Source organism: Musa acuminata, chromosome BXJ2-11 (assembly GCF_036884655.1).
Source record: "Musa acuminata AAA Group cultivar baxijiao chromosome BXJ2-11, Cavendish_Baxijiao_AAA, whole genome shotgun sequence".
Taxonomy (NCBI): Eukaryota; Viridiplantae; Streptophyta; class Magnoliopsida; order Zingiberales; family Musaceae; genus Musa; species Musa acuminata.
In genome coordinates, this window is record NC_088348.1 from 25,185,011 (window position 1) to 25,212,886 (window position 27,876).

Here is a 27,876-nt window from a genome sequence, read left to right on the forward strand (position 1 = left end):
TTATGAGGATATAAAAAAATAGTGGAGATTTTTTTGGCAAAATTCCTTGAGTTTAAACAAAGTAATATTTTTAATTAAAATAAAATATATTTATATCTTTACTAATTGATATAAAATTGCTTGATAAGTCACTTACCAACCTGAGAAAAATGCCAGCCAAATATGTGTTCTTGTAACCTAAATATAATTTACACCCTGTCAAGAAACGCGTCGAACCATACGCGCCTCAAGCCAAGTGGGCTCCGCAGCTAGCCAACCACTTCTCCAGTACGGTACGGTACGGGTACGTTAATAGATCATATACAATCGAACCATTGCGGTCCAAAGATAGCTTAAGTCGGCGTGTTCACGTCGCTCCCGTAGTCGTATCCAGAAAGGAAACCCTTCTCGCTTTTTCCTCTCTCTCGGTCGAAACCTCGAGTCCTCCTCTCCATCGGCGACTCGCGGAATCCTTCAGCAGGTCGGTGTCTCCGCGTCTCTCTCTCTCTCTCTCTCCCTCCCTTCTCCTCGATTCCATCTCAATCGGGCTTTTCTCCGTGCCTTTTACCCTTCAGATTTCTTGATTCGTGGTGGAGTTCGCTTTGTGCCCATCGATTGGGCGCTAATTTTGTGAGATTTGTAAGTGGTTCCACATCTCTTCATCGCTTGGTGAATTCTAGGGTTTCGTCGCTCCTGGGTTTGTTTCTTGCTTTCGCCCCCTTTTCGATTTCTAGGGTTTCTTTTGGTCAGTAGTCGGATTTTTTTGGGGTTTCCTCACGTTATGGCTGCTGGTCGACATGGTGGGTACCGGGATCATGAGTTCAGGGACCGGGAAGCAGATGTAGAGGTCTCCAGGAGGAAGAATTATTATCGGGATCGGCTCCGTGATGGGGCTCGCGATAGGGACCGTGATCACGGTGGCCGGGATATGCGTGATAGGGCTAGTACCTGGCAAAGAGGCATCCGGAAGATGGAAGCGGTGAATGGCTCCTGTCGCTCCCCCTTGTCGAGCAATTCCAGTGGCGGAAGCGGGAAAAGTCAGAAAAGGATTCGCTTATCTGCGAGAGATGTCGAACGTGAAGCTGGGGAGTTGTCTAGTGGGAGTGGATCGGATGATGCTGAAGCACCTCTTTCAGAGGTCAGGGAGAATGGGACTCAGAATTATGAGACTGGTGATCCTTCCATGTCTACTGGGAAACGGAAATTTTCTCCGATTGTTTGGGATAAGGATGAAAATAAACAATCCACGGTTGTAATGTCCAGAGTTAAGAGCAGCAATCTCGAAAACGTTACCTTGCCTCCACCGCCTCCATTGCCTCCAAATTTCATACCACCACGGTCTATTACCATTGTTCAACCGTCTGTTGGGGATACACTGCCTTTAGATGTAGATGTCCATGTAGAGTCAGCTCGGGAACATCTGCTGAATAATAGTCAGGAGACCACGTTGCTAGATGACTATGAAAAGGAACTTTCACCTGCTCGGAGTATTTCTATTTCCAGATGGGCAGACGGAAACTATACATTCCACGATGCTGAAGATGAATATTTTGAGGATGCTGTGCCCAAAAGAAGAAAGACTGTCTTATCTGATTCTGAAGGCCAAAAATCGCAGGAGACACCTACTCCTGAGCTAGGTGAGATTATCATGAGAGAAGATTCTGTAGTGGCTTTGTCTAAGTTGTCTGATTCAGAAGGAGAGGATGGAGATGATGACCAGGGGTTTGAGGTAGATAGGAATGATTATATGGTGGCCAATGGCAATGAGTCTAATGCAGACACAAATGATCAATTGTCTGAAACCGACTCTGAATCTGAGGACATTAGGGCCAAGATGTCAGAGCCCAGACAGCCACCCCAAAGATGTATAAACATGCTCCAAGGTTGTAGAAGCGTTGATGAGTTTGAGAGGCTGAACAAAATAAATGAAGGCACGTATGGTGTTGTGTACAGAGCAAAGGATAAAAAGACTGGGGAGATAGTGGCACTGAAAAAAGTGAAAATGGAGAAGGAGAGGGAGGGATTTCCACTGACCTCACTTAGGGAGATAAATATTTTGCTTTCTTTTCATCATCCTTCGATTGTGGATGTTAAGGAAGTTGTAGTTGGTAGCAGTCTTGATAGTATTTTTATGGTTATGGAATACATGGAACATGATTTAAAGGGGCTGATGGAGACCATGAAGCAGCCATTTAATCAGAGTGAGGTAAAATGCTTAATGTTGCAGCTGTTTTCAGGTGTCAAGTACCTTCATGACAACTGGGTACTCCATAGGTACTCTCAGATTCCAGTTTTAGCATTTATTGCCGTGCTTTTGCCTCTATTTTTGTTTGTTAAATGACTTCTCCTTCATCTAGGGATTTGAAGACATCAAATATTCTGTTAAATAATCGTGGAGAGTTGAAGATATGTGATTTTGGTTTGTCTCGCCAATATGGCAGCCCATTGAAGCCATACACTCACTTAGTGGTGACATTATGGTACAGGTATGTGACACTTTAATCTGTGTTCTTACTTCTTAAGGTTGTTTTTACTCATCTGTTTCTTGTTTTATGGGGATGGTGGTGAGTGATTTTGTAATATCTGTTATTATCTTAGTTGTTAGAGCAATCAACTGCAATTGCTTCCAAGTTGCATCGGTCTTCATCTTAGCTCTCATACTCCACTTTCTTTTTTATGATAGGTCACCTGAACTTCTATTAGGAGCTAAGGAGTATTCAACTGCTATTGACATGTGGTCCTTAGGGTGCATAATGGCCGAACTTCTAGCAAAGGAACCCTTATTCAGTGGAAAAACCGAGTTTGATCAACTTGACAAGGTTTTCCTTCACCTCCTAAAACAGCTATTTCTCATTTGTGCAAACTTTGAATATGTAGTTGTTTATCTACTCTAATGTAAAATGTTTTCTTGCAGATATTCAGGATGCTTGGTACACCCAGCGAAAATATTTGGCCTGGATTTTCTAAATTACCTGGTGCTAAAGTTAATTTTGTCAAGCAACCGTAAGTCTTAAGTCCTGCATTTCCTTGTTTGGTTATTGCATATATCATTAATTTCTAGTCTCGTTATTCACCTTCATTCTCATCATTAACACCATGCTTTTCCAGGCCTCGAGCTATGGATGATCATGCCTAAGCTTTATGGCTTGCTTTGGTGGCACTAGCACTTAGGTGAAGTGTCTTTGATAATTTTAATTCATTTAGCAAATTGTTTCTCCATCTTGCAGGTATAATAAACTACGAGAAAAGTTTCCTCCCATTTCTTTTTCTGGACATCCAACCCTGTCTGAAGCTGGAATTGACTTGTTAAACAAACTTCTGACATATGACCCAGAGAAGGTAAATATTAAGATCTTGAATCAGGTTTCTTGCTGAAGAAAGATCTCATCTTGCTAATTTTTCAGCTGACAAATGTTTGGTGGCTTATTTTTGGATGCAGCGAATAACAGCGGAGGCTGCTCTTAATCATCAGTGGTTCTATGAGGTTCCTTTGCCAAAGTCAAAGGATTTTATGCCTACTTTTCCAGCTCAACATGCTCAAGACAGGTGTCCAAAGCTGCTCAATAAACAAATTTTAGGGCTTCCTTGTATCCAGTCATCTGTGACTCATTTGGATCTTTGTTTCATTTGATATCAGGCGTCTGCGAAGAATAATGAAGAGCCCTGATCCACTTTCAGAACAACGGAAGAAGGAATTGCAACAGGCTGAACTAGGTGTTTCTAGTCTCTTTGGTTAGAGGATAAGTACAAGACATTTCTGGTGGTCTTTGCTGTGAGTACCGAGTAACCCCTGCATATTTAGTCAAGGATCCTTGTTCAAGAATTACTTAGGTGACATTGTGCAGCTTTGTTAGCGTCAGGCAGTGGTTGACAATGTTTAGCAGGCATCACTTTGGTGTGGATGGTGATAAAGGATACTATTTTCCTTTTTCCATCAAAACAATACCTATATCAAGGAAATTTTCACTTAAGCAGCAGTAACGATAAAGCTCACCCTTTAAGTTGTGGATATTTTATCTCGGTATGACTAGTTCCATAGGAGATTTGTACATGTAACAAATTTGTTATTGGCACATTGTAAATGTTGCTTATGATGACTGGATTAATACCAATTATTAATTGAATGTTGACTATGCTTTCGTGAAACTATTTTTGATCGGTCGTGCTGTGTTTGCAAGAGTTAGCTGGTTGATGCGGTTGGAGATTGTTGCTTTTAGTAACCAAGGAAAAGGTCAAAACTTCGTACTCAAAAGGTAATCCTCTGCCTGATGTTTTAAGATAGGAGAAGAATGGGTTTTCCATCTTTATTGGTATAGTTTTGACTCATGATTGTAAGCAAGATAATCCTTTTGTATGCATATGCTTATGATCTGATACTTGAAGGCTTGTTCAGCTTTATGATTGTAAAATTTTTTTGTCCAATCCTGCTGCTTTCCAATCAATAATGACCTATATCAGTTGAAAATTTTTATTGTAACTACTAAACCAAACCTGTAAATTATTCGTCAGAAGGAACATGCATGCTTTCTCAGAGCTGATATGATCTTTTATGGGTTGACATTGTCAACACTAAAACAGAGAAATATAACATGTAAGTTTTACATGAGGACTTGTATTTCTGTGGAGCTTATGGTTCATAATTGAGTACATAGTTGGTAATTTATGAATTTGACTAATTGCATATGATGTGGTGTATGAGAAACCAACATGGTTTGGTTACCAAACAGAATATGAGGAATGTGTTTCCACTTTAGTGGTTGAAATTAATGAAGTTGCAATAGAGGATTCAACAAGTTAAAAGTTGGAAAGTGGTAAAAAAAAAAAAATTGGGGCATTTTTAAAAGCAATGACTTCGTGAAACATGACAGCTAGAGTACCGGACCCTGTTAAGAACAATGCTCTGTGCAAATATTGTTATTGTTATGGATGTTATATTCATGTGAATATATCTGCCATAGTTTTAAAATGCTAGTTTAGTCAATAGACTGCACCGTATATACCATACCCGGTGGCAGCATGCTGCTATTCGCATGTTGTGGCATTTGCAGCTGCATAAGTGAGTCTCTTCACACATACGATGGAATATAGATCTGTTGTATAATATCATATATTATATTATGTGCCTTCAGCTCTGCTCAGGTGCTAACATATATTGTAGAGGTTTCAACTATCCGCCTGTTACTCTGGTAAACATATTTCACATATGGCCTTTATGGTCTTTATTTGAATTCTGCCAGAAATTCAGCTACTTTTTGGATAACATTGGTTTACACAAATTCGTTACAGATTACTTCAATCTCGGTATGTTCATTACACACATATATATGAATGTGTCTGTGTGTATATGTGGTCGATTTAGTTGTTATATTACTTGGCAATTGACATGATTATTTTGGTTACTGACTCCACTCAAATGAAGCGGTGCTTTCTTGCAGATATAAGCTAATATTCTGTATGATTTGATTTGATTTGTCAGGTGTGGTGGTGTTGTGATGACTCTTTTGAGTGTGGGGATCGAGAGTGGTGGGCTTTGTTATAGTGGGTATTCCTATTAAAGCATAACTCATCGTCCTGGGCACGATTTTATATTTGGCTTTCCCCTGGTATAACTTTATTTTCTTTGAAAACTTTTTTTTTTTTTCGTTGGCAATCTGATTGTTTGTTGAAATATCATCATTCTTGTATTTGATTTATTTCCATTTTTTCGGGTGGTTCCCAGTCAATTTAATTTCCAATCAATTTCTTGATGCACTTACACAACAAGATAAGATAGGCAATGACCAAAGAGTCGTAGTTGTGAAGGATTAAGGATATGATGCATACAGGCGAGACATTGAGTGCCGTATGCTTTATGGGGGATTGTGTGCTTGGCATGTGGTAAAAACCCTTCTGGATGCAAATCATTTAGCTACTTGGATGGTGGTCGCATTTAATTCTTTTTCTTACTGCTTTGTGCCCCTTAGATTATGCGCCTATGACATCTATGCGAAACATGTTAGAGAGGGGAGGGGGAGATGTGGTACCGACTGTGTTCTTTTACGAGTTGTTTGTTGTCGAGGACGTTTTAAAGTGGTCTCCGTAATATGCTGTTTAATTTCTTCGAATGGTCCAACGACAAATTAAATGCCAAAGTGCTTTGGTCTAGAATGCTATTGTGGAAGTCTGAGGTCTATGGTTATTTGATAGTGGTCTTGTAGCTTGTCGAAAAGCTGATAGGTTATATAGGGTTGCTCGGTTGGTCGTATGGTCCTTTATTCTTGTAAAGAATAAAAGGGAAAAATAGTTTTATGATGATTGTTTGTTTATATTCTTTATATTCTTGTAGTGAACTATCTCTTATGCAAGGAAGTGCGGTGCAACGATACACTGTTCGGTAAAGCTGGTAATCTGAAATATAAAAGTGCAAGACGTCTGCGCATCTTAAAGGTGAAGCTGATCATTTTTTTTTAATTATCACGGCCAGTAGCAACAGTTTTGAATTCAGTTTATTATATTTTGTTTTGGCAACGTTGCTGGAGAACTTCGACAACGTATTTTGCTGGAGAAAAGTGACTTCACGGATCAGAAAGGCAATTTATCTCGATAGGGGCATACATTTGTTTTAGGTATGTAGCGTTATCCAACTTCACAATACTTTCTCTCTCTTATGTCGCTTGAATTATTACCTTATGCGGCTACATGCCTTTTTCTATTCTTAAGCTCTTTTGTTCTTCCCCCTTTTCCCTTCCCTTCCCTTCCCTTTAGAAGGCGCTTAAGAAAAAGGATCAAAAATTAATGGAAAGGCAAATGAACCTATAGGTTTCCTTTTCTACAGTCTGCCCATAGAAGATATAGATTCGAGAGTTTCTGTCTGATTTCTCTGCCCATCGGCAACAACAGAAAGGAGATGATCGCTTGGCAAAAAGGAGAGAGAGAGAGAGAGAGAGATTCTTGTTCAACGAAGGAGACGTGTCAGTGTGAGCAGGAGCATTGGTCGGTGGCAGACGCAGCCTTGTAGCTACGTTCCCATTGGTCCGTCGGCGGGGCCTCAGCATGCGGAGCGTGGCGAGGGTGCTTCTCTCTCTTGTCCCCCTTGATCTGCTTCAGGCCATGTTTCAGCGCCGGCACCAACGCCTCCATGCACTCGGCAACAGCGTTTGGGTTCCCGGGCATGTTGATGATCTAAAGATGCCAACAGAATCTCATCAATATAAGTCAAATCAAAAAATTGGTTTCTGCTTGCTGACGCATGGAGAACATGTGAAAGGGAATTTAGAAACAATGGTTCCTAAATATATTAACTACTATTAGTAGAGTAAGATTAGGAGGAGCATTACTAATGTTGATCCTCTGATCCCAGCTGCAGCCCGTGAAAGCATCGCGAATGGTGTCACCTGTTTGCCCCAGCCCAGTGAAGAACACCATAGTTAGACAGACGACTTCAGGACAATATCCAAAATAAATCAAGTGTAAGAGATCTGAACTGTATCAGACTTTCTGTATGAAAAAAATAGTTAGATCTGAACACTGATGAAAAAAAAGATCCCTGATAGCATCGGATACCTTACCTTGAGACTCTCTTGAAGCATCACGAATGAAAGACCAGGTGTTTCTTTCTGGATCACCGCCTTTGTAGCCTCAGGTGTCACATCCCTTGGAGTACAGCCAGTGCCACCTATCACAGAACAAAATAAAGATGACGAGAAATGATGCATGAACATGAAGGCTTCTTGACGCTCGAAAAAAAGATTGTCACCTAAAGTAAGAATGAGGTCAACTTTATCGATATCACTCCATTTAAGTAGGGTGTTCTTGATTTTGTCAACTTCATCAGGAACCACAGCTGTTGCTACCACATGGGCTCCTCCCAGCTTTTCGGATAAAGAGTTCACCACGGAAACTGCCCTTGGACCACTGCAGCCATTGAAGTTAACGGATTGTCATCACTGCCGTACAAAGTAAGAGTCTAACACTAAGTCCTCTCGATTGGAGATATGGTGGTCAACATTATCGCTCAAGGAGTAATCTAGGGTATTATATTAAACATGAGACTCTCTCTCTTTCCTAATAGGAAACTCTTATTTCATAACGATTCATAATAGCCTCATAACTAATAAAGCATGGGATTTAAAAGAACTAACTTGCACAACAATACACACAACACACAACTGAATATATGGAGCATTCACATTTGCTCAGTTGGCTTCTCTTGCAAAGAGCAATGGTGATTTCTCCATATTTCATTTAGCATCAAATTTGTGACCACATTGAGCAACTGATTCAATGAGGTGTATCAAGATGCATGTTCTGCAAATGGAACATTTAAAGCAGCTAAAGCCAATGTTTAAAAAGGTTCTTGGAAGACTTATACAGAAGCTTTAACAACCGTAAATATGTGAACAAAACCAACTAAACAAACAAACACTAACTAACAAAAAAAAAAAAAATCCTATTTAGCAAATCAATATTTTTGGCCATTTTTGTGCAGCATGGAAAAAAAACAACCACAAAACATGCTCAGCATGAATCCAAACAAAACACTTGTGTCATCAGTGTGTCGAGAACTCTAATTTCACAACCCAAACTAGATTCTGTAGAGGCCTCTACAAAATTTTTCCTCATAAAAGCCTCATCATAAAGTTACTTGGTATATTTTTAATTTTGGCAATCATCCAGACTTAGAAATGGTCAGTCACATATTATAAAGTCTATGGAATGCTGACTCGATTTCAAGACCACATTAGAGACTGCACGGGTAAACCCTCAAATATATGTTAAGGAGCACAAATGTAGCTATAAACTTCATGGAGAGAGATATATGTGAGAATTTGGCATTCTTTGTATCAGAATGCCTTGTGTGCCACAAGTATATCTACCTTTTTTGGATGGTTAATTGATCCCAGTTTGACCTTCGCTTCCAGGTTTCCATGTTTTAGCTGATTATATTTAAGAATGAATAGGTAGGTTATCTTCATATCATATATGAAGTAGAAAGTATGGTTTTAATTCTTCAGAAGAATCAATTATCTGACCTCTGCTTCACTGTTGTTGTATGCAGAAAAGAAACCAAGATGAGTTGGCACAAGATGACCATCTATTGAACTAAATTTAGCAAATAAGTGTTTCAACTCTCATGAAACATCATCTAACAATTCAACTAACCAAAATATCTCTATGTTTTCATTATACCATCAATGAACCGTTCCATCAGTTTCTTAACCAAAATATTCATTGAATGACGTTGTCCATTGCTTATAACTGAATTCATAAATTAGTATTTCACACAACCTGTTCATCCAAGAGAAGAAATTCCAGTAAAACGATAGCCAGTGTATTAGACAGTAAAAGTACAGAAGGAATTCTACTGGTCTGCAAACAAGCATATATATAAACCAACAAAACAAAAATTGATGAACTATATTTGTCACATTATACACTGGTGACAGAATGAACAACCCTGTGGTCTTTTTTCAACAGTCCTGATAATCCAAACATTTCCTTTTAATAATGAACACAAATAAAACCATTCCGCAATTTCATTATTGTTTAAATAGATAAAAAAAATCAAACCAAATATTAACCAACATTTCCTTATATGTAATTAGAGCTTTTTGCCTTATATGTAATTAGAACCTATCCACAATGTATTAGGCTACACAATTATGAAGACAACCAAGAATGCAGTAACAATGATTTATATATCACCATGAGAGTAAAATATAGCCTTTAGTTCAACAAAGGCGACAGCGTACCTCCTATCAGGGCCACTGCCAGATGAAACAGTGTCACTCACAGTAAGAATGGCTACTTTGACCATTGATTCTTGAGATGCAGCTGTGGGTTGTCTGGCAGAGCATTGCGTAGCAGGTCCATGCTGCACTGACAAGGAAGCCATACTATCAGTCAGCTTACTCATCAACAAGCTGCTAATGTCAGAGATTAGTATGGCTTGAACAGAATTTCCATCTTCAAATATCTGGCCTGTTGCTGGCAACTCTAATAATGCATTTGCAGACTTCAAACTTAAAAGGCGGCTACTCATTTGTTTTCCAGTGCTTTCAGCAATGAACCTATATGGGAGAAAATATCATCTTGATCTCCGAGGGCAATCTGAATTTGCTTTTGTACTTGCAATAACATAAACCATTATCAGTTCTTACCCAGGCCTGCCAGATCCATCATCAAGCTCCCATCTTATTATTGCACAATGATACTCTGGGCGATGGGCGTCTGATCTTATAGGCTGTGCAATCCGGGTGTGCACTCTGCATATTTCAGCTTATATATCAGTTGCTGGGAGAAGAGGCATCTGAAACAATGAACAAGAATCATCTCGAATTTCACTTGTTGAATGGAAATTTTTCTATTCTTATATCTCATGTACCTCTAGTATGAATCCCACACATCCTTTGTGGTCCAAACACAAACCTTAAAGTTTTAAGGGTCTGATCAGGATTACTTCTGTACAATAATTCTAGAATATTATAACCCATGAACAATACAAAAAAAAAAAATCCAAACACTAAGCAAAATAAAAAAGCCAAACATAACAAGAATCTCATCATAATATTTCTTTTCCATTATTTTCTTTAAGAACTCAAACAAAGACTAAAAAACAAAATGATAATGAGTAATAATTCAAAAAAGAAATTAGAAGAAACTGCCAAATAGGACTTTGTGTAAAGAAGCTTCCTTGCAAGATCAAGCTGAAGTATGAATTCTTTTTTACTCATGCTAGTGATAGAATGATTTTAACCCTAACAAACCAACAAAAGAAAAGGATGATCTAAATCAAGGTTTAGGTGCTGCACCCACCACTTACCCTCTGCACAAGGTTCTAGGTGCTGCTAACTCACCTGCTTTAGTTATCTGAGTCTCTAATATGCCTCTAGTGTGACCACTACATCCATTTCTACAGACACCACTGCTATTGCCATCATTGGCTGCAACCATTGTCATCATATTCACCATTCCTACCATCACTGCTATCACCACCTTCTCTATTGCCAAAACCAACCCCACCACTTCCACAGCTATCAACATCACTACGACCATCGCCCCAACCAAACCATCATAATTATTGCCAAAGCTACTGTCATTACCACCATTGCTCCACTACTTTAACCACCAGCACTTTTGTCGCTGCAACCATCAACATTATTGACACCACACACCATTGTTGTATCCATTATTATTACCATCATCAGCAAGGGGGAAAGGTGTGGATTTCTTCCAATGTTTAGTTGGAGGTGAGGATGGGGATGAGGAAGAGGAAGAGGAAGAAATATATGCTCTATAAACAGCAACTGAACAGCATGATGAAAATATATGTTCTATAAACAAAGGTATCACCAACTTATCATATGACAAAGTACAAATACCTCAAGTAGTATATTTCGCTGTTCAATTCCATTTAAATGATCAATAGACTAAATGAAGCTAAAAATCTCCAGACACCCTGTTGACAGGGACTATTAGCATAATGACACCATGAAGAAAACACCTTACTTTACAAGTTTAGTGAACATAAAGCACATGGCCTACATGAAGACTATAATCTAAGATTCTGAAATAGACAGGAGTTAACAGTAATTTTGATGTGGCATGCACGTGCTTGGCTAAACATGTAGGAGCTATTTCTATTGAGACATCAGAAACATCCAATAATTAATGCATTTTTGACAAGTGATAAGTCTCCTATACACGTAACGAAAATTTCTTCCTAATTTTTTTAAAAAGCATGTAGTAGCTCAAGACCTAAGTGGCTTTTAGACAATAAAAGCATTTTTAACATGTACAGCACATGCTGGCTTATATACAAATAGCTTCATGATGAGAATCAAACAAATCTCAGAGAATCTTTAGTTTCATTGTGAAGAAAGTTTCACACACCATGAGATTAAATTATATTGCAAAGAATGGATGAATAATGACCTCTGAAGCTGAGGATTTGCCCAACCAGAAAGATGTCGTACTGCTGGCACCGCAAAAAGATTGAAGCAAACAAGACAACTCACAGGGTTTCCAGGAAAACCAAAAGCAAGGACAGGTTTTGACAGTTTAATATTTTTTGAATTAGTAGTGATCTGAGCAAATGTTAACGGCTTCCCAGGCTTCATGAAAACCTGCATGAGTACACATATAAATCGAATAGTGAAACACAGACAAGGACTATATGACAACAAGCTTTTTGAAAATGCCTGATGAAGAGGTCCTAAATTCATATAATACAAGGACATGAAAAATGAGTAACTCACGATGATAGGAGGATCCACCAGAATAGGTGAAATAACAAGTTTGCATGCAAAGTAGTTGGTATGAGAGCAGAACCTTCTAGAAATTGGTGTATCAAAAAGTTGTGTAAAATGGTTGTCGCTTGCAACAGAGTTAGATGGTCTACATTGATGTAATCACCAAAGACTATATCAGGTTTTTGGATTAATGTACCTAAGGCTCTTGATGCTAATACTCTCACTGATTATTTTCTTAGTTCCTGTACTACATTCAAGAGAAAATGTGGGAATCATATACTAGGTTATACTATACCAAATATTATAAAGCAAGCACCTCTGTAGATTCATTCTCGTGTTTTGGCATTACACAAAAAAATGTAATATAACTTAACCACGGTTCTGTCTTAAGCCTAAACAGTTGACACCTAAAACATATAACCAAAACACGAAAAGGGACTTAAATATCAAGGACTAAGTCAGCAGGTGGAAAAAAAAATCATAAACAAGTCACAGCCTACCTTTTCAAAGTGAATGTTCCCTATTCTTGCTAAGCAGGGTTTGACAAAATCTCTATCTCCCATAGAAACACCACCAGAAGTAAAAAGCATATCAATGTCAGAAGCAATAGCTGCATCAAAAATCTCGGTAAGACTGTCTTCCTTGTCACTAGCAATCCCAAGATCAACAGCTTTACAATGCTGCTGAGTAGCAGCTGCCATTAGCATTGCACGGTTAGAATCTCGTATCTGCAAAATGGAACAGACAATCATAAAAACTGTGTAGGCCCAGTATCATGGTAAAACTAGTCATTATCAACCAATGGAGCCTATGATTGAAAAGAATGTTACATTGAAAGGCATGTTATAACTAAAATGATACCTGACCACGACTTAGATATTTAGTTTCTGGTTCTACTAGCTCATCTCCAGTAGAAAGCACTCCTACAGTTGGTCTAGGGTACACCTGCAGTCAGATGACAAGCCCAGGCTAAGGCTCTTTTAGTTCATTGTATATAGTCAAAACTTTACAGCACTAGCTACCTTCACAATTGCGACTCCTACAGTGGCAAGCAGACCAATCTCTGGACTGCCCAATTGTTCACCTGCCTTCAATACCATGATATCTTTCTCAATGTCGCAACCCTGTCAAGTTCAGTAAAAGAACAGATTACGGACAGATGTTTGGCTCAAATAGTCTGACAAGATATATCATGCCTTTTAGCCCTGGATATAAAAAATAAACTAAAATTACACAAACATAATTATGTTGTTCTCTACATAATCCTATCCTATGTACTAAGAAAATTTGCAACACATCTTCCAAATGAATGGAAACACACTTATTCATCTAAATAGCCATAGTTTTACACTAGAAGAGTAGGCTTACTGCATGCTTCTAGTTTTACAAGTATGGGCAATGATTTCAATCATTTCAACATAAGAAATAATAATAATATATTAATCAAAGCATATCACATAAGAAAAATTATTCCTTTTCACAATTTCCATAAAGAAAGAATTGGCATATAACCAGTGGGCGCCAAGATCCAAAAACGCCCGAGGCGCTAGGCGCTCGCTCGAGAAAAGCGATGTGCTAAAATATAAAAATATATAATATAATTAATAAATATGATTATTTAAATAAAAAAATATGTTATTAAATTAAGAAAATCAGGTACAAAATCATAATGTCATATTAATAAAAAGTCTTAAAAATCAAAACAATAAAATTTTACATCAAATCTATTGAGTTGCTCTGTACACTTGTCATTTATTCTGAAACCTAATAATAATTTTAAATAAATATAAATTAATAGTATTAAAATCAAAATAATATGTTATTAATCTAATAAATAAAAATACTATTATTAGTATACAGTTAGCAGTATACTGTTAATATACCGTTAACAGTATAGTGAGAAGAGTGTGAAAAGACCGAGGCTGCTGAGGCAACGACAACGGTAGCAGGCGACAGCCGTAGCTGGAGTGGGAGCGGCGAGCGACAGCGGGAGTGGGAGTGGGAGTGGGAGCGGGAGTTGCGAGCGACGACGAGAACGACGAGCGACAACGGGAGCGGTGACAGCAGCAGCGAGCAGTCGGCGAGTAGCGATTGTGGCAGCGGCGAGTAGCGATAGTAACAGTGAGCAACGACAGTGGCAGCGACAGCAGAGAGCAACGACAGCGGAGAAGAAATCTCGGCGACAAAATCGCGAGTGTTAGGGTTGGGGAAGTCAGGGAAATCGCAAGAGGGAGCCTGATATCGGTGATTTAATTGGTTCGATTGAACCAACTAAAGCACCGGAGACCAACCAGACCTAAAAATCTAGTTCGGTCACCTGGTTTAACCCAGGCGCTCCCGAAGCGCCCGATGCTAATATTACATGAATTATGTTTATATTACATGAATCAATAGCCTACAACTAAATAAATTTAGAAAATCCAATATATAATAATATACTGAACATCACTACATCAGACTATTGTCAGTCTAATCAGTTCAACACAGACATACTTTTCAATGGCTTCACATTTCTTTTGATTTAAAATAACAACAATTCAGCCTTTTGTAATAGTTATTTCCCTAGCTAAAATTTAGGTCACCACACACTGGGATATCTCTTAAATCTAACTGTCTATCATGAAATAGCACTAAATCAACAGTAAGTCAATAACCAACCAGAAAGTATTCTTTTTAAACTGTTCAATAAAGAATTCTGATTCTCACCTTGATATAAGCAATTTGCTCTAAATTTTACTTGAAGTATAGGACACTATATAACACTAAATGTCTCCATGTAAATGTACCTATTACTTGAATATCCAAAAACAGTTTCATGATATTTGATCAAATACTTGTCCTGTATTTCATAATCTACGTAAATACATCTATGTTGTATTTTAATTAGTACATGTGAAGTTTTTGGTATCAACATAGAAGATTAAGTCTAGAGATCCATGCTTGATTTTTTTCAAGATCCAAGGACCATATATTGTAAAAGAAAGAACTTAATAAGAAAGTGGAAGAACAGGAACTAAAAGCTCCAATATAAATGTGATGTTGGTTTACAAAGTTCAACCACTACAGGACTATTTTACAGATTTTATAGGGGAATGTTCACTGTTCCACTGGAAAATAATAATAAAACCGAAGGAAGAAATTAAACAATAACCGGAAAGGAAGAAAAGATGACCAAAGAAAAAACTCTTATCAGTTAATTTATTATCAAATCATGCATTATCTCCACCTTTAAATAAAGTTATTGGGCCTCAACTAAAGACATTTAAAAATCTAATTCTGAAATCTTCCTAATAACTTTGTTGAACATTGATCCTCAGCGTCTTGTCACGGACAAAATTGTAAACAGAGTGTTTCATGTAATGCTCATGTATGTCCGTGTCTTTTGGTTTGTTCATGCTTTACACAGCATGTAGAGAGACGGTCAAAGGCTTAACAGTCCCAAGTTAGTTGAGTTTGGTGGCCATTTTAGGCTTGTAAATAAAGGTTGTGTCATGTGGACACTTGTGTGAGATATCGATTTGTAGTGGACCATTTTAGACCCTTTGTTGTGCAACCGTACAGAGCTTGTGAAGTCTGTTTGTAATTTGCATTGGTTATGAAGTATTTCCTGAAATGATTGCTTGTGGATCCCGAGTGAGGTGCTTTCTCTAACTCGTTTTCTCTTTTGTAGGTCCTAAGGGACCATAGGAGGTTTCGAGGATGCTGACCTTTGCGGACGGACACGCAAGGTGCCGCACTGTCACGGACAAACTTCTAAACAGGATGTTTGATGTAATACTTATGTATGTCCGTGTCTTTTGGTATGTTCATGCTTTGTACAGCATGTAGAGGGACGGCCGAAGGCTTAATAGTCCCATTTTAGTTAGGTTGGTGATCGTTTTAGGCTTGTAAATAAAGGTTGTGTCATGTGGACACGTGTGAGAGATTTTCGGTCTGTAATGGACCATTTTACCCTTTGTTGTGTAACTGTTCAGAGCTTGTAAAAATCTGTTTGTAATTTGCATTGTCTATAAAGTGTTTTTCAGAAATGTTTGCTGGTGGATCCCGAATAAGGCGTTTTCTCTAACTCGTTCTCTCTTTTGTGGGTCCTAAGGAACATGAGAGGCTTCGGGGAGGCTGACCATTGCGGACGGACACGCAAGGGTACCGCACGACTTAGGCAAAACCAGCTAAGTCCGTGACAGCACGACTTAGGCAAAACCAGCTAAATCTGTGACATATTGTCACGGACAAACTTCGAAACAGGGTGTTTGATGTAATGCTTATGTATGTCCGTGTCGTTCGGCATGTTCTTGCATTGTACAGAATGTAGAGGGGCGGCCGAAGGCTTAATAGTCCCATTTTAGTTGGGTTGGTGGCCTCTTTAGGCTTGTAAATAAAGGTTGTGTCATGTGGACACGTGCTAGAGCTTTTCGGTCTGTAATGGACGATTTTACCCTTTGTTGTGCCACTGTTCAGAGCTTGTAAAGTCTGTTTGTATTTTGCATTGTCTATAAAGTGTTTTTCGGACATGTCTGCTTGTGGATCCCGATTGAGGCGTTCTTTTTAACCCGTTCTCTCTTTGGTTGGTCCTAAGGGACAATGGGAGGCTTCGGGGAGGCTGACCTTTGCGGACGAAAGGGGCGAGGGTGTCGCACGACTTAGGCAAATCCAGCTAAGTCCGTGTCATATGGTATCAGAGCGGGACAAGCACTCATAGAAACACTTGACATGCAAACGTGGGGGACCTAGCGGGGCTGCGTTGAGGACAGTCAGCAACGCGCGACCGTTTGAGGGAAAACGGGCATGGAGATGTAGGGAAAAGAGTCGCTCAGAGGAGCGGGCATCTAACATTGGCATTCAGAGGAATGGCCAACCCTTCGCGCAAGAGGCACCACGAGAACAGGCAAGCTTTGAAGAATGTGGAGCGCACAAAGGTTGGGATGGCTGAGTTTGAGCTTCGGCTCAACGTTGACAACTTTACTTGATGGTGCTCAAGGCAAGCGAGGCGCTTGGCAAAAGGACGAGACCATGCAAAGTGGAATGAGTTGCTCAGCGACCGAAAGAGTTGTGCAAAGCTCACAGAGGTGAGGGGAATTGCTAACTCGAAGAATTCGGTACTCATGCATGGGCTTGTATGCCGACGATGGATTGTTCGTGGCCATCCCAAGGCGGTCGAGACTCGGCGTCATGGAGCATTGAAACTTTCTCTTCGGCATGCGAAGGATACGTCCGAAGGAGGCTGAAGTGTGCAACGAGTTCAGCATGTTGCTAAGCCTTGAGGGGTGCAGCGGTGGCTGTATTGACGTGAAGGCGCAGTCTAGCAAGTGCGTTTGCAAGAGGCAGAACAATGCACAGTTTGTTCAGCAGATCGGAGTAGTCCAAGGGGATGGTGGTCTCCGAAACGAAGAGAGATATTGCTCCAACGGGACAGTTATCCAGGAGGGATAAGTCTCGGCTCTCCAGAGGGAGAATCATGTGAGACGGACTTCACATGTTGAGGAGGAGTACCTCACAAACAACAACTCCACGAAGCTCAATGGACCGAGCAAGCAGCGAGGAGTTGTCACATGATCTCGCTCGAGAGAATGCATGGGTGGATGCATTGCGAGATCAAGTGGGGGAGCGACCTGAAGCAACTTAAATGAAGGCACACTTAGAGTCGATATGGAGATCGGACTCAAGGGAGGGCTGACCCGTGGAATGGTGGGCGCGAGGGCCACCATCGACTCAATGCAAAAACGAGGAGCGGAGCAACTTGGGTGTAACTTGGCGAAGTACCCAAGCCGCATGAAGGGAGCCAGCAGAGAAGTTGGAACATAGAGCAGAGGCACAGTGCTTTCCTTAGACAGAGGTAAAGGACATGAACTCTTGTAGAGGCAAGAGCAGGATCATGTTGTTCCATGGGTCCTCCATTCTGACGGAGTGGACTCATCTTGCATGGTGCCAAAGACGAAGGGAGCTTTTGGGCACATGCACCTTATCTCGGAGGAGCATTTGATGGAGGAACTAAGGCGACTCAATTTGCGGAGGCGAAGTTGGGTTCAGAAGGCCTTAGCACGGGGCAAGAGGACGCAGAGGCGGGTACTCTTGAAGAATATGCCACAGTGTTGCCATTCAAGTTGCCATGAAGGAAGCAGTGCGCAACGGAGATTGTGCTGGTAGGGGCAGAGGCCCAGGATCCAGGCAATGGTGCACAAATTACAGCGAAGTCGGTGGACTTCGGGAGCTACTAGGCGACGGACTGTCCTAGAGCGGTGCTTCATCTAGGTGTGACCCAAGAGTGGGTGGATGAAGGTCGATTGCCAAAGGAGCGAACAAAATCGAAGGTGGAGGAGACCCTGCGATGTATTGGCAGAGGCCACACATGGAGGGTTCACAATTCGAGTTTATTCCACAAGGATCAGAATGCAATGGAGATGTCACCAGGAGGCGACATGGTGCAGCGGATCGTGGTGGAACAGTTCGTGGCAATGCGACACACACGACATAGTCCCGTGAGGGATGAGATCATATGGAGGTATGATCGGGAGCTACTGGGAGCTCCACTTCGGTGAACAACACGACGGCAAGAAAGGCTATGGATTCAAGGAGTGAAGGCCATGGTACCGCAGAGGCGGGTCTTCCGTGCGTGCATCGAATTTTGCATCGGACGAAAACCTTGGTCGTCAGCATATGGGGGCTGTGTTCCACTAAGGGAAAAGTTCGAATGCAAGTACCAGTGAGTTCCATGGGAGGGACATGATCATGCAGAGGTATGATCGAAGCAGCTGGAGAGTTGGACTGCTCCAGAGCTCATATTCGCTTAAGGGAGCCCGACAAGTCAGAGGACAAGGTCGAGTAAGCGAACGTTGCTACCAAGGAAGCTAAGGAGAACAGAATCGGTGCAAACTCTACAACGTGATGGCAGAGGCCATGCATGGGAGTTGCAGTCTGTCTTTCCATCGACAAAACGGACTGCTTGGAAAACACAAAGGTGTCGAAGCAGGGGGTCGAAAGGGGCGAGGAAGCGACGACGAGTCCAGAGGGACTTAGCTACCCAAAGATTAAGCATCAGTTAGAATGGAGGTGGCCTCAGAGGAGTGCCACGGAGACATATCTACTGATTGTGAAGAAAAGGGATTCAGAGGCGAGGCGACGGATAGTAGCGCCATGGGCATGGCAGCGCCATGGTACCGCAGAGGCGGGACTTCCGTGAAAGTCATTGATCCCTTGCTCTCACGGAGGGAGAGCGCTTGGTCGTGAAAGGGGCTGAGGAGGTGGAGCATGCAGAGGCAATCTCCAAGTACCGAGACAAGGCTGAAGGGCAGAGGCCAAGAAACTTCGTAAGACCGGTGTCAACAAGTTTCTCATCAAGATAGCCGTAAGTGAAAGACTTCGGGTCATGCAAGAGTGCACAACCAAGGAACGAAGCAAGCAGTACGCGGTGCTGTACCTTTGCTACTCAGTGGAGTAGGCGGCAGGGTTGATGGAGAAGACGGTACAATCCCAGAGGCGACCTCATCTATCAGAGAATTACTCCAAGTTGGGGTGAAAACTTCCTGCATTCCAGAAGTTCAATGGCATTGAGAAGGTGAATCACAGTAGCTAACTCAACGCAAGGAGTGCAAACACTTCAAGTGCTTCAGAAGTGTGAGCAAAGAGCAGGCGAAGGCCAGTAACCAGCTCGATGCGTGAAGTACAACCTCGAGGAGGCGGGCGAAGTCAAGTAACCTTTGCCTTCTCAATCCTTAAGAGAATGGGCGAAACCGAGTACCCCAATTCTCTTATCTATCCAGCAGAGGAGCTATGCACAAGTTCAAAGACCCTTCGAAGAGAATGGAAGACAACAGTCGTCAAATCCTCACCAATGGTGATCAGTGCTACTGAGAGTAGATTGTCCGCTTCATTTCCCAACGAAATGCTAATCGAAAGCGGAAGTGATGCGAACCTACTTGGATGTGACAACTAACTGAAAGAAGAGTCAATGAGCAGATGTTGTGGAGGAAGGACCCAAAACTTCAGAAGTTTGCGAGACGATGCTCGTTAAAGCTCCAACAAGCATCCACCCAGTTCGAGCAGCATGTGGAATTAATGAGAGACTGGCGCAGTAAGGATGGTCTTTTCCTTCATCTGGGAGATCCGCAGGAATCAATGAGGATCAACACAACTCAGCCAACCCCACACCAGAGTCAGAGTCATTGGCGAGTTGAAGCAGCATGGCGGATCAAAGGTTCGACTACTCAGAAACAGCAGCGGAGAGCAGCTGGGAGCCAGGAGGCGCATTGCAACTGGAGCAGAAGATTGAAGACTCAGCAAAGGCGAAGAGTTGCAGTGTTCACAAAGGCTTCGACGAGGACGTCGAAGGGATAAGTGGGGGAGAATGTCACGGACAAACTTCGAAACAGGGTGTTTGATGTAATGCTTATGTATGTCCGTGTCGTTCGGCATGTTCTTGCATTGTACAGAATGTAGAGGGGCGGCCGAAGGCTTAATAGTCCCATTTTAGTTGGGTTGGTGGCCTCTTTAGGCTTGTAAATAAAGGTTGTGTCATGTGGACACGTGCGAGAGCTTTTCGGTCTGTAATGGACGATTTTACCCTTTGTTGTGCCACTGTTCAGAGCTTGTAAAGTCTGTTTGTATTTTGCATTGTCTATAAAGTATTTTTCGGACATGTCTGCTTGTGGATCCCGATTGAGGCGTTCTTTTTAACCCGTTCTCTCTTTGGTTGGTCCTAAGGGACAATGGGAGGCTTCGGGGAGGCTGACCTTTGCGGACGAAAGGGGCGAGGGTGCCGCACGACTTAGGCAAATCCAGCTAAGTCCGTGTCAATATGGTATCAAAGCGGGACAAGCACTCATAGAAACACTTGGCATGCAAACGTGGGGGACCTAGCGGGGCTGCGTTGAGGGCAACCAGCACGCGCTACCGTTTGGGGGAAAGCAAGCATGGAGATATAGAAAAAAAGAGTCGCTTAGAGGAGCAGGCATCTAAGATTGACATTCAGATGAATGATCAACTCTTAGCGCAAGAGGCACCACGAGGACAAACAAGCTAGGAAGAATGCGTAGCGCACAAAGGTTGGGATGGCTGAATTTGAGCTACAGCTCAACGTTGGCAGCCATACTTGATGGTGCTCAAGGCAAGCGAGGCGCTTGGTAAAGGATGAGACCATGTAAGGTGCAATGGGTTGTTCAGCGACTGAAAGAGTTGTGCAAAGCTCACAGAGGTGAGGGGAATTGCTAACTCGAAGAATTTAATACTCATGCAGAGGATTGTATGCGAACGATAGAGTGTTCGTGGCCATCCCAAGGTGACCGAAACTCGAAGTCATGGAGCATTGAAACTTTCTCTTCAGCATGAGAAGGATATGTCCGTAGGAGGCTGAAGTGTGCAGTGAGTTAAGCATGTTGCTAGGCCTTGATGGGTGCAGCGGGGGCTGTATTGACGCGGAGTCACAATCTAGCAAATGTGTTTGCAGGAGCCAGAACAATGCACAGTTTATTCAGCAATGCAGAGTAGTTCAAGGGGATAGTGGTCTCCGAAACTTTCAGAGTGAAGGAAGTAAAGAGAGAAGTTGCTCCAACGGAACAGATATCCAGGAGGGATAAGTCCTGACTCTCCAAAGGGAGAACCATGTGCAACGAACCGCACATGTTGAGGAGTACCTCAAAACAACTTCATAAAGCTCAACGGACCGAGCGAGCGATGTGTTGTCGCATGATCTCGCTTGAGATAATACATTGGGGGAATGCATTGCGAAATCTTGTAGGGAAGCGACCTAAGGCAACATAAGATGAAGGTACACATAGAGTCGATATGGAGATCGGACTCAACGAAGGGCTGACCCGTGGAATGGTGGGTCGGGGGCCACCATCAACTCAATGCAAAACAAGGAGCGGAGCAACTTGGCGAAGTACCTAAGCCGAATGAAGGGAGCCATCATAGAAGATGGAACATGGAGCGGAGGCACAGAGCTTTCCTTGGACAGAGGTAAAGGACATGAACTCTTATAGAAGCAAGAGCGGGATCATGTCGTTCCATAGGTCCTTCATTCTAATGGAGCGGACTCATCTTGCATAATGCCAAAGACGAAGGGAGCTTCTGGGCACATGCACCTTATCTCGGAGAAGCATTTGATGGAGGAACTAAGACGACTCAACTTGCGAAAGCAAAGTTGGGTTCAGAAGGCCTTGGCACGAGGCAAGAAGACGCGGAGGCGAGTACTCTTGAAGAATAAGCCACAGTGCTGCCATTCATGTTATTATAAAGAATGCGGTGCGCGGCGAAGATTGTGCTGGTAGGGGCAGAGGCCCAAGATCCAGACAATGGTGCACAAATTTCAGCGAAGTCGGTGAACTCCGAGAGCTACTAGGCGACGAACTGTCCTAGACCAGTGCTTCGTCTAGGTGTGACCCAAGAGCGGGTGGACGAAGGTCGATTTCCAAAAGAGCGAACACAATCAAAGGTGGAAGAGGCCCTGCAATGTGTTAGCAGAGGCCACACATGGAAAGATCACAATCAGAGTTCATCCCACAAGGATCAGAATGCAATGGAGATATCACCAGGAGGCGACATGGTGCAACGAATCATGGTGGAACAGTTCGTGCCAATGTGATACACACGAATCTTGTCCCGTGAGGGACTATATCATACAGAGGTATGATTGGGAGCTACTGGGAGCTCCACTTCGGTGAACAACACGACAACAAGAAGGGCTATGGATTCAAGGAGTGAAAGTCATGATACCGCAGAGGCGGGTCTTCCGTGCGTGCATCGAATTTTACATCGGATGAAAGACTTGGTCATCAGCATATGGGGGTTGTGTACCACCGAGGGAAAAGTTCGAATGCAAGTACAGGTGAGTCCCATGGGAGGGACTTGATCATGCGAAGGTATGATCAAAGCGATTGGAGAGTTGGATTGCTCCAGAGCTCATATTCGTTTAAGGGAGCCCGATAAGTTAGAGGACAAGGCCGAGTAAGCGAGCGTTGCTACCAAGAAAGCTAAGGAGAACAGAGTCGATGCGAACCCTGCAACATGATGGCAGAGGTCATACATGGGAGTTGCAGTCTGTCTTTCCATCGACTAAGGATAACTGCTTGGAGAACACAGAGATGTTGAAGCAGGGGGTCGAAAGGGGCGAGGAAGTAACGACGAGTCCAGAGGGACTTAGCTACCCAAAACAAAGCATCAGTTAGAATAGAGGTGGACTCGGAGGAGTGCCACAGAGACATATCTATCGATCGTGAAGAAAGGGAAGCAGATGTGAGGCGACGGATAGTAGGGTCATGGGTATGATAGCGCCATGGTACCACAGAAGCGAGACTTCTGTGAAGTTATCGATCCCTTGCTCTCATGGAGTGAGAGCGCTTGGTCGTGAAAGGGGCCAAGAAGGTGAAGCATGCGGAGGCAAACTCCAAGTACCAAGACAAGGCTGAAGAGCAGAGGCCAGGGAACTTCGTAAGACTGGTGTCGACGAGCTTCTCATCAAGATAGCCGAAAGTGAAGGACTTCGGGTCATGCAAGAGTACACGACCAAGGAACGAAGTAGGCAGTATGCGGTGCTGTACCTTTGCTACTCAGTGGAGTAGATGGCAGGGTTGATGGAGAAGACGGTACAATCCCAGAGGCGGCTAAAACTATTAGAGACTTACTCCAAGTTGGGGTGAATACTTCTTGCATTCCAGAAGTTCGATGGCATTGAGAAGGTGAATCACAGTAGCTAACTCAACGCACGGAGTGCAAACACTTCAAGTGCTTCAGAAGTGTGAGCAAAGAGCAAGCGAAGGCCAATAACCAACTCGATGCATGGAGTACAACCCTCGAGGAGGCAAGAGAAGTCAAGTAACCTTTGCCTTCTCAACTCTTAAGAGAATGGGCGAAACCGAGTACCCCAATCCTCTTATTTATCCAGCAAAGGATCTCTACTCTTAAGATAATGAAAGATAATAGTTGTCAAATCATCACCAATGGTAATCAGTACTACTGAGAGTAGATTATCCGCTTCATTTTTCAACAGAATATCAATAGAAAGCGGAAGTGATGCGAACTTACTTGGAAGTGACAACTAAGTGAAAGAAGAGTCGATTGACAAATTTTGTGGAGGGAGGACCCAAAAAAACTTCAAAAAGTTTGCGAGGCGATGCTCATTAAAGCTCCAACATGCATCCACCCAGTTCAAGCGACATGAGGCATTTGAGAGACTGGTGCATACTAAGGATGGTCTTTTCCTTCATCTGAAGGATTCGTCGGAACCAACAAGGATCAACACAACTCAACCAACCTCACACTAGAGTCATAGTCATTGGCGAGTTGAAGCTGTCTGGCGGATCAAAAGTTCAACTACTCAACAACAATGACGGAGAGCAGTTGGGAGCCAAGATTGAAGACTCAACAAAGGCGAGGAGTTGTAGTGTCGGCAGAGGCTTCGACGAGGACGTCGAAGGAATAAGTGGGGGACAATGTCATGGACAAAATTGTAAACAAGGTGTTTAATGTAATGCTCATGTATGTCCGTGTCTTTTGGTTTGTTCATGCTTTACACAGCATATAGAGGAACGATCGAAGGCTTAGCAGCCCCAAGTTAGTTGGGTTTGGTGGTCATTTTAGGCTTGTAAATAACGGTTGTGTGATGTGGACACTTGTGGGAGATATCGATCTGTAGTGGACCATTTTGGACCCTTTGTTGTGCAACCGTTCAGAGCTTGTAAAGTTTGTTTATAATTTGCATTGGTTATGAAGTGTTTCTTGAAATGATTGCTTATGGATCCCGAGTGAGGTGCTTTCTCTAACTCGTTTTCTCTTTTGTAGGTCCTAAGGGACCATAAGAGGTTTCAGGGAGGCTGACCTTTGCGGATGAACACGCAAGGGTGTCACACGACTTAAGCAAAACCAACTAAGTCCGTGATAGTCTGTCGTAATTATATCAATGGTGGCTTTTTTTCTTTCATATGGTGTTATAGTAGCTGACGGTGCTGACTTATTGAGTTTTTAGGTTACCTTCCCTCTGAATATTATTTAGAGAGCTTGTTTTTGTGATTTGAACCCAATATGGTTTGGTACTTCTCCCTTTCCAGTTAAACTTACAGATTTGTAGGACAAAAGGATGTGAATTAGAAAATGAAGTGGATGGCCTAAAGCAAGGGCATAGAGAAACACAAAAAATGTAGTAATTCGAATGGCATTGAAAAGAGAAACAACAATGTCATTACACGAAAGCTGACAAATTGATGGTGTTCAAAGTCGGATGCACAGAGTATCTTTGGTACTTGAATCCAATGTAAGTGTCACCAAGCTGTTAAGGGAAAATTTAGGCAAACTGAACTAATCGATATTTCAGACCTTCTGTTTCACTTGTCTATAAAGTAATAATATTAAAACAAAACTGAATGACTCCAATTAATGTACCACATTACGAATGTCATTTCCAAGTGGTACTCCCACCAATATTCTGACCCTCTTTAACCCATCCACATTGTCTGTCACTTCTTCAGTATCCTCAACTTGCACAACTGAGTCAGCACCATCAGGTATTGGTCCTGAAGTAAACAAAATTAAGACATGTAATAAAAATTTAGTATCATGCAGTTGCAGTAAATTGGTTAAGGATGAAAGTTAGAAGAATAACTACTACAGTATTCACATTGCCCCTCATGCTACCTAGATAAGTTTCTTACAAACATAAAATTAAAAATCTGGTTGAGGATTTCCATAAGCAAATTGTTTTGTGAGGTTTCAAAACATGAGACAGAGTAGATAATTGAAATAATTGCAAATAGTTCCAGATACTCTTAGTTTTGGTCATTCCGTGCAAAAATTCCAGAAAAAAGGTTTCCACTTGGAAAGACACATTCATTTCGTTTTTTTTTTCACTACACAACCACTTTCCATATTTTGGGTTGGTAAATTGGGTAAAAACTTCTTTTCATAATTTAAGGAAAATTAGTTTTATATTTATTAAATAATTGCTCTACAAATGAAATGGGAAATATATGAAATTTAGATCATTCTGACCACTTCTGGCACAACAGAATTTTTTGTCATTCTTCTTGTTTGTATCACTACACCTTCAACCATAGATGTCCCTCCTGCCAACATCTCATCACACTCAAATCTTGGTAGGCTACATACACTTGTCAATCTCACAACTCTAAAGATCTCAAAAGTTGGTAAATCTTCCTCTCCATCAGGAAATTCCTTTTTTTAATTTTTTAGTCATTTTGATAAATAAGTCTGAGGTTTTATATCAGACCCATTAATCCATGAACGTTATGTATTTCCCTTGAACAAGTCAAAGGTAGTTCTTATTTGAAGATTGTGTCTTGGATCCAACATCTCATCCAACAACTGTGCACTCTAACATTGATAGTTATGTATACCTCTGTCAATTTCACAACTCTAAAAAACTCAAACCTGGTACATCTCTCTTCCATCTGGATTTTCTTCTCTTTTATTAATTAGTGTGAGGTTTTATATCAGATTGAAATAAACCGCGAAAATAATGCTTGTTCCTTAAACGAGTCATATGTAGTTCTTATTTGAAGATTGCATCTTCTGGAGTATTCTGTTTAACCTACAGCTAATTTTAGAAATATATGAACTTTAAATATATCATGCAAATGCAATCGTTGCTTTATCATCCTTAGAATTTATCAGTTCCATATTCTTGGAATTTAGTCATACTTAAGCATACTTTATAAACCTATGACAATGATGTAACAGTAGGGATTTACATAGCAGATATCAGCATTTTAATGTTTTATCAATTAAGAAGATGAAAATTTCAGCAAGAAAACTAACTAAAAAATAGAAGGTCAACTTCTACTTGAAACTTTTTAGCACCAACCACAGCGACACCTAATAGAAACAGTTACCAACATCTAATAGACTTTACGTTGGGCCAGTGGGATGCTGAACACTTGATACTTATGATGGTAAATCCAGGAATAGAAAACATTGTTGACTATTACCACATCCATTTAGACACCTAATTTTCCGGAAATCAAAATTGACACAAATTTTGGCACATGGAAATCAGAAATAGAAAAAAATAGAAGGGAAAAGAATCAAAAGAAGAGAATCACCTCCGGTCGTCACATAAGCGACAGTTCCAGGAGTAACGACCACGCCCACACCATCATCGCCGGCTCTGGACTCCGTGATCACTGGATACACTCCAGGCCCGTCCGAAGCGACCACCGCATATCCATCCTGCAGCGCGAGCGAGCCAGTCTCAGATGAAGCACATGAAACTAAAGACTTGCAAAGGAACAACAACCGCAAAAAAGAAAGAGAGGAGAGACTGTTAAGCAGAGGCCTTGATGGAGGCGCGATAGGGAGGGAGAGGGTCGGCGGCGCGGACGTCCTCGGCGAGGATGAGCCCGAGGGCCTCGTGGAGCGGCACGGCCACCGGCGGCAGGCGCTCCGCCACGCTGAGGACGATGCGGAGGGCTTCGTCGACGGGTATCATCGGGGCGGGGCGGGGCGGCGACGGCGTGGGGGAGTTGGGAGTATCTCCGCACCTTCGCTTCTTGTAGGCCTCGCCTCAAATCGATTGGGACCGTCCCCTTTTGATGTCACTGCGTGGAGATCTTCCCTTTTGTTTACTATTATTATTATTATTAGTAGTGATAGTAGTAGTAGTTGGGTAATATAATATACATATTATATATATATATATATATATATATATCGAAATTAATGATTT

General features: G+C 41.8%; 2 protein-coding genes across 12 annotated transcripts; one reads left to right on the forward strand and one right to left on the reverse strand.

Annotated features, from left to right (window-relative positions):
- The first annotated feature begins 314 nt into the window (after positions 1 to 314).
- Positions 315 to 7,676, forward strand: LOC135626436 (cyclin-dependent kinase G-2-like). 10 transcript variants are annotated; one of them, XR_010492341.1, is made up of 14 exons: positions 316 to 460; positions 555 to 2,253; positions 2,337 to 2,465; positions 2,663 to 2,798; positions 2,894 to 2,982; positions 3,207 to 3,318; positions 3,419 to 3,525; positions 3,617 to 3,751; positions 4,160 to 4,232; positions 5,217 to 5,280; positions 5,456 to 5,582; positions 6,305 to 6,584; positions 6,859 to 7,427; positions 7,512 to 7,676. XR_010492341.1 is itself a non-coding variant. In XM_065131709.1 (9 exons), exons 2-8 carry the CDS (start codon positions 761 to 763, stop codon positions 3,714 to 3,716), a joined length of 2,166 nt encoding a protein of 721 aa, XP_064987781.1. In that variant the 5' UTR covers positions 316 to 460; positions 555 to 760; the 3' UTR covers positions 3,717 to 3,751; positions 3,825 to 3,956. The 10 variants fall into 10 exon arrangements, 5 of the variants coding, with proteins under 5 accessions (XP_064987784.1, XP_064987781.1, XP_064987782.1 ...); XR_010492340.1 differs by having other exon boundaries at positions 4,164 to 4,232; XR_010492339.1 differs by lacking the exon at positions 5,217 to 5,280.
- On the reverse strand, positions 6,751 to 27,753 carry LOC135626437 (molybdopterin biosynthesis protein CNX1-like). Of its 2 annotated transcripts, XM_065131713.1 has the most exons (13): positions 27,487 to 27,753; positions 27,254 to 27,380; positions 25,578 to 25,708; positions 13,232 to 13,333; positions 13,071 to 13,154; positions 12,710 to 12,937; positions 11,893 to 12,083; positions 10,119 to 10,223; positions 9,711 to 10,028; positions 7,715 to 7,872; positions 7,527 to 7,633; positions 7,296 to 7,352; positions 6,751 to 7,140 (listed from the first exon to the last, which is right to left on the reverse strand). In XM_065131713.1, the coding sequence occupies exons 1-13, from the start codon at positions 27,637 to 27,639 to the stop codon at positions 6,931 to 6,933; spliced, it is 1,971 nt and encodes a 656-aa protein (XP_064987785.1). In that variant the 5' UTR covers positions 27,640 to 27,753; the 3' UTR covers positions 6,751 to 6,930. The 2 variants fall into 2 exon arrangements, with proteins under 2 accessions (XP_064987785.1, XP_064987786.1); XM_065131714.1 differs by lacking the exons at positions 25,578 to 25,708; positions 27,487 to 27,753 and having other exon boundaries at positions 27,254 to 27,384.
- Positions 27,754 to 27,876: the final 123 nt, after the last annotated feature.